The sequence below is a fragment of the Tupaia chinensis genome, unplaced genomic scaffold (genome assembly GCF_000334495.1).
Source record: "Tupaia chinensis unplaced genomic scaffold, TupChi_1.0 Scaffold000248_1, whole genome shotgun sequence".
Taxonomy (NCBI): Eukaryota; Metazoa; Chordata; class Mammalia; order Scandentia; family Tupaiidae; genus Tupaia; species Tupaia belangeri.
In genome coordinates, this window is record NW_006159726.1 from 120,603 (window position 1) to 127,704 (window position 7,102).

Consider the following 7,102-nt stretch of genomic DNA (forward strand, 5'->3'; position numbering starts at 1 on the left):
TCCCACATTATTTTCTTTGGTTCTTCCTGCAGTGCAGTCCCAAAGGACCTATGAGCCTAGTGACAAACCTGAGTTTTAACTGCTAGCAGCTGTCAGTATAAAAGCTTAGCTAAAGTCATTCCAGAATTTGTGGCACAGGTGGACAAAGGACATAGGTAGACAAGAGGAATTTTCTAGGGTTACTGTTACATAGATACCATAGGTGATATTATGGGGTATTTAGTCAAGATGATCACCTACTTAACCATGACAACGAATGTCTCCAAAAGCAACTGTCTGTATCTTTTTTTTAATGTTATTTATTTTAATTTGACCAGAAAGGGACAGAATGAGAGAGAGAGAGAGAGAGAGAGAGAAAGTGAGAAAGCAAGCCACCAGGTCCAGGATTTGAACCACAGTCTCCCACGTGGGAGCCCAGTACCCTTAACCACCACACCACCTGCCGGCCCGCAACCATTTGCACCTTAATCAGGGATCAATAGTTGCAAAAATCAGGAATCTCCTCAGATCAGTTAAAGTAAAAAAAAAGTTTATTATGCTAGTGGGACATTCATCCAGGTCTCCTGGAACTAGAAATTTGTAAAGCACCACCCACCTCTTTAGTCCCTCTCTATGTCCAGAGCCACATTGCTTCTCATCTCTGCTCTTTTCTGGACATCTGCTCCATTGGATCTCTCTGTGTTAATCATGCTCATTGCTTCTCCAACATTACCTGATGTTACAGTCCCAGAACCAACCACCAGGTGCCTGACTCAGCTTCTCAGAAGTGTGAGTTGGTCTGTCTCTCTGTCTCTTTGGCAAGCGCATGTGCCTTATAGGAAAAATATCTCCCCCCCCCAAAAAAAGTGTGAGTTGGGGCAGACACCTCAAATAAATAGCACATCAACCAGTCTGTGAACAAAACTTTGCTTATTAAGGACCTCCTGAGTACCCGCCTCCTACTAGTTGCTGAGGAAGTTCTAGAAATGTGATTAAAGTTCTCCTTCATGAGGCATTGAACAGTTAAGGAGGGATCTGAAACACAGTATGAGGCCTTTGAAGCACAGACTGCAGGACAGGGAAGAAAACTAGGGCTGGAAAGATCAGGGAAACTTCCTGGAAGAGATGCAGTCTGAATTGGGAAAGGAAGGCCAGGACAGGGAAAATGTCAATACAGATCTTCCAGAGAGTGAAAATAAGAGCATCCTGGGCAAAGATGTGAAACTGAGAATAAAATGTGATGGTGAAAAGTAGCAAGTGTCATCACTCACTAGGGTAGTGTTCAGAGGGCAGTGGAAAACCATTGTAATGATAAGGCTGGGCTTGGGGACAGAGAGCCAAACTTCACTCTATAGGACAGTAGTTCTCAAACTTGAGTGTATATTAGAATTCCCTGGAGGGCAGGTATGATAGCGCCCACCCTATGGCAAAAACTAGTAGAGGTTGGAGGATTGTGGCATTGAGTCCATCTCCCTGGGACCAGCAGATGGCGTAATGGCTATATCGCTGGACTTCCACGTAGTTGACAGTAGTTCGAGTCCCAGACCCAGTGGCTTAAAACTTATACCAGGTGTGTGTGCATACATGCCTAAAATCCCAAGAGGAGAAAGGGCTGTGGTGTGGCCACTCCCCCACCCTCTGGGGGTGATTTCTCACTTTCTGTCTCTCTGTCTCTCTCTGTCTCTCTGACGAGTGCATGTGCCCTATAGTCAAAATCTCTCTTAAAAAAATAATAATAATCTTCTGGATAGCCTGCTGTCTTAATTTAACTATTAAAATTACTCTTTCATTCTCAGAAATATCCTGGTGCAAAAGATAAGCCATAAAGTCCCCTTAATTGCTATCCTTTGGTTGTCCATGAGGAAACTGAGGCACAGATAAATTAGAGAACTTACTCCAGGTCATGCAACTGTTAACTGACACCTGGGGGTTGAACCAAGGCAGCTGGACTTGCTTGTAACTGCTTCATAGTCTTCTGAAGGGAATATTGAATCCACTTTTTCACCTTTGAAAAGTAAGACAAAAGACAAACCACGTTCATTTTCTGTTCTTTATTCTCATCTGGAAATCGGAATATTTTACTAGATCACTTGATAATGTAATCTACTATTTGCATTTGCCAGCACAAGCTGTGAAAATTTATTTCACAATGTTTTCCATATATTTTTTAAGCTATGTGTCAACCAATCCCTTTAAATTTTCAGAAGAGTCACTAGGGCAAGAGAAAACCAAAGGCTCCAAGTCCTTGTGTGCACTGAGATAAAACCTGTGAAAAGGCCTGATATAGAACCCAACATTTAGAATTTCCAGAAGATGTTAGCCTTCTTCTCCCAACTATGTCCCGTCAATCATGTTTTCAAATAGTGGTCACTGCAGAGGCTTCTGCATGAGCCCCCACATGCAGTTATTGTGACACTCTCCAGTATTCACCAATACACAGGACATGTTGGGCGCATGTGCGAGTGTGCCCAGGATCCCGAGAGGAGAATGGAGGAGAAGGGATTGGGGCATGGCCGTCATCCCTGGCGGGGGGGGGGTGGTGGTGGTGGTGATTTCTTGCTATATATATATATATAAAATCAACTATCTATTGTTGTGTAATAACCTACTTCAAAACTTAGTGGTTTGAAACAGCAGTCACTTATTTTGCTCATGAATGTACAGTCTGGGAAGGACTTGGTGGGAAGGCTCATCAAGCTCCACATGGCATCAGCTGGGTTGTTTCTTTAGGGCTGAGATATTGACTTCCAAAACGGCCGCATCACATACCTGTGAATTTGGAGCTGTCAGCTAAGAACTCAACTGAGATGAAAGCTGAGGATCTTGGGGATTTTTTTGCTTTGGCTTGTTTTTCCACATGGGCCTTTCCATGTGACCTAGCTTCCTTACAGCATGGTGGCTGGGCACAAGAGTAAGCATCCTGAGAGAGCCAGTTAGAAGCTGATTACCTTTTATGACCTAGGCTCAAAAACCCATGCAGCATCATTTCTATAGCATTATAATCTCACTACATCTCAGTATTGCCATCTCTAAAATGTAGCAATAATAAGTTCTCATGAGGAGCAAATGAATGAATGTGCTACCTGTGAAATGCTTAGAACAGTTCCTGTTATAAAACCCTCAATAATTATTATCTGTTATTATTGCTTCTGTTCTGGTCAGTTAGTATCCTACTTCTCTCTGAAGTATTATCATTTAAGAGTTGGCCCTTGGGCCAGCTCAGTGGCATAGCAGCAATGCACTGCTCAGGAGAAGCTGAATCCCACATCGTGACCAAGTTTCAAGTCCCCTGCCCAGTCACCCTGAACACACTGAAACACACAAGTGCCCAGGATCTGAGGGCTGGAAGATTGGAGAAAGGAGATCATGGCATGACTAGACCCTGTGAAGGTTTCCCACCCCTTACTTTCTCACTCTCACATGCATGTGCTCTATCATGAATAAAGGGGGAAAAAATATAAAGAATTGGCTCAGGCTGGCCCTATAGTCTAGTGGTTAAAGAAGCCAGATCTCACATGGCTGATGACAGGGTTCAAATCTTGGCCCCACTTGCTTGAAAACCATGTGTCTGTGTGTGCTCAAAACCCTAAAAGGATGAAGAAATGAGGGAGAAAGGATTGTGGTGTGACCACAGCCCATTGGAGGAGTGTTTTTTCCCTCTCCCTGTCTGGCTCTGTCTCTCTATCTCTCTCTGACAAGTGGATGTGCCCTCTAGCAATTAAAAAGAAAATAATAATTGGCTTTTAGAGAAAAATTAACTTTCCCCCACATCTCAGCCCCCAGTTACCATATCTAATGATGAAATTTTAGGCTGTGTTGGACAAGAATATCAGAAGAAAAGAGGCCTTCTCATGGCTTCAAGTCATGCATTGTTTCCAGCTGGGTAGCTTATGGGATGGGGTGGGGCAGGACCTCTTACGGGGAAAAGGCATGAGTATCAGCTCCTAATTAATTGGATTCAAATCCTGACTCCAATCCTTGCAACCATTACCTACATTCCAAACTTCTAATTCCTTAGTTGCAAAGTGACTCTCATAATAGCAGCTACCTCATTGAGTATCTGGGAGGATTAATTTAATTACTGCGTATCTATTTAATTGCATCTAATAACTTATTTGATCCTCATGGCCTCTTAGGTATTATTACTGTCACCCTTATTTTAGACTGGAACCAGAGGTACGGAGAGACTAAGTAACTTGTCCAAGGCCATACAGTTGGTAGGCATGGAAGTTGGGTTGAATTCTGGCAGACTGGCCCCAGGGTCCTGTTCCTATTTTTCCTATGTTTCTTCTCATTTATTAGTAGGTTCACTGTCCTTTTGAGCAAATGAATGAATGTGCTACCTGTGAGAGGCTTAGAACAGTTCCTGTTATAAAACCCTCAATAATTATTATCTGTTATTATTGCTTCTGTTCTGGTCAGTTAGTATCCTACTTCTCTCTGAAGTATTATCATTTAAGAGTTGGCCCTTGGGCCAGCTCAGTGGCATAGCAGCAATGCACTGCTCAGGAGAAGCTGAATCCCACATCGTGACCAAGTTTCAAGTCCCCTGCCCAGTCACCCTGAACACACTGAAACACACAAGTGCCCAGGATCTGAGGGCTGGAAGATTGGAGAAAGGAGATCATGGCATGACTAGACCCTGTGAAGGTTTCCCACCCCTTACTTTCTCACTCTCACATGCATGTGCTCTATCATGAATAAAGGGGGAAAAAATATAAAGAATTGGCTCAGGCTGGCCCTATAGTCTAGTGGTTAAAGAAGCCAGATCTCACATGGCTGATGACAGGGTTCAAATCTTGGCCCCACTTGCTTGAAAACCATGTGTCTGTGTGTGCTCAAAACCCTAAAAGGATGAAGAAATGAGGGAGAAAGGATTGTGGTGTGACCACAGCCCATTGGAGGAGTGTTTTTTCCCTCTCCCTGTCTGGCTCTGTCTCTCTATCTCTCTCTGACAAGTGGATGTGCCCTCTAGCAATTAAAAAGAAAATAATAATTGGCTTTTAGAGAAAAATTAACTTTCCCCCACATCTCAGCCCCCAGTTACCATATCTAATGATGAAATTTTAGGCTGTGTTGGACAAGAATATCAGAAGAAAAGAGGCCTTCTCATGGCTTCAAGTCATGCATTGTTTCCAGCTGGGTAGCTTATGGGATGGGGTGGGGCAGGACCTCTTACGGGGAAAAGGCATGAGTATCAGCTCCTAATTAATTGGATTCAAATCCTGACTCCAATCCTTGCAACCATTACCTACATTCCAAACTTCTAATTCCTTAGTTGCAAAGTGACTCTCATAATAGCAGCTACCTCATTGAGTATCTGGGAGGATTAATTTAATTACTGCGTATCTATTTAATTGCATCTAATAACTTATTTGATCCTCATGGCCTCTTAGGTATTATTACTGTCACCCTTATTTTAGACTGGAACCAGAGGTACGGAGAGACTAAGTAACTTGTCCAAGGCCATACAGTTGGTAGGCATGGAAGTTGGGTTGAATTCTGGCAGACTGGCCCCAGGGTCCTGTTCCTATTTTTCCTATGTTTCTTCTCATTTATTAGTAGGTTCACTGTCCTTTTGTTCAGCATGAGGAGAAAGGTATAGGGGCAGGCTAGAAGGTCATAGAAAATAAACCTAGGTCTATATCTCCAAGTTTTATCTCAAGAAGAACAAAGCAGCACATAAGTAAGTGTTCACGTGTAGCATCACAGTCGCAGTGATGTCCTAGTGAAATGGTGGAAAGAATTGAAAGGCAGAGTGCAGGAGCTGATTGGATGGACTGGGGGCAGGGTCGGAGTGCAACACCGTGTGAAGACGCAGGTATCCCAAGGCTCAGACTGCCTGCTGGGGGCTGGGGGTAAGGAGGGGTCACCTTTCCTGCCCTTCCAGCTCCTCCTTCCCACACCACGTCCAGCGCCTCCCTACACTGCTGCCCAGGAGGGCTCAGGTTTCTCCACTACAGGGCTTCCAATTCATCTCCCACCCTCATAGCCTGCTGGACCCCTTCCCGCACTGCCTCCCAGGAATGTTCTGACCCCTCTCCCCCACTCTAGGGAATCTCCCACTTCTCCCATCTACACAGTGCACCCCCTCCCCAAGATATTTCCCTGCTCTCCCTGGCTCACCTGTTCCCCCTAACTCCAAGATTTCCCCCACTGGAAGGCCTGCCTGTGACCCCTCCTGCCTGCCCACAGAAACACTCAGCATTCTTCCCCATCCCGGGGTCTTTCCCACATGCTACAGGGTCTGTCCAGTCCCCTCCTGCGCTGCCCATCACAACGACTCCTGGACCGGGTGGTCCGGCGCTATGCAGAGGTGGCTGACGCCGGCAGCATCTTCATGGACCACTTCACAGACCGCGACAAACTGAGGCTGCTCTATACATTGGCCGTCAACACTCACCCCATCCTCCTACAGGTATGCAGCCACCCTTGTAAGCCCTCCAAGTTAGAGGCCACCTCAGATTGAACTCTCTCCCAATTTACTGCAGCCTGGGGGGCACCAGCCCTGTTAGCACCTTTGTGGCACTCAAAATATGTGTTGGCTTCTTCAGTATTGAAAGTGCTGTGACTGCTATAGAGAAAAGAGGTGGAGGAGAGGAAATAGTAGCTACCTTCATGGCTTTGAGGCAGCCCTGCAAGGCTCTGTGAAGAATGCAGTCTGGCTTGTGCCTCCAAGATCTAAAATTTGAGAAAGCCCAGGAGGTAGGGAAATAGCCAAAGAATGACCCACCCAAGTGACCCAAGCACCTGTGGTTGGAGAGGAGAAAAAATATGGAAGCAACCTCAATGTCCATCAATAGGGAAATGGTCAAATAAGTAAAGATGCATTAGGGCCAAAAGCATTGACCAAAGCCTCTTAGTCAGTGTCAGTGATGAGACTCAAACCCAGAGCAATCTGACTTCAAAGTCTCTGCTCTTGCCAATAACCCTGCCTTATGACTGGTATTTTCATACTAGAGGAGGAGAAGGAATTGTTGGTTGTCCTACACTCACAGTGCTCTTTTACACATCATTCTAACCTTGGATGGAGGCAGTGACAAACCCCAGCTCCTCTCAGGCCTGGCTCCTGAAAGGCCTGGGCAAGGACCCTCCACTCAACCCTGGGTTCTGCCCAGGAAGA

The 7,102-nt window shown here is 45.3% G+C and overlaps 1 protein-coding gene across 1 annotated transcript in view; it reads left to right on the forward strand.

Annotated features, from left to right (window-relative positions):
* DIPK2B (divergent protein kinase domain 2B) overlaps positions 1–7,102 on the forward strand; it is a 69,659-nt gene that overhangs the window by 56,034 nt on the left and 6,523 nt on the right. The window contains exon 3 of the mRNA XM_006148859.1: positions 6,224–6,397. Within this exon, the coding sequence (XP_006148921.1) occupies positions 6,224–6,397 (174 nt within the window). The remainder of the gene's footprint in view (positions 1–6,223; positions 6,398–7,102) is intronic.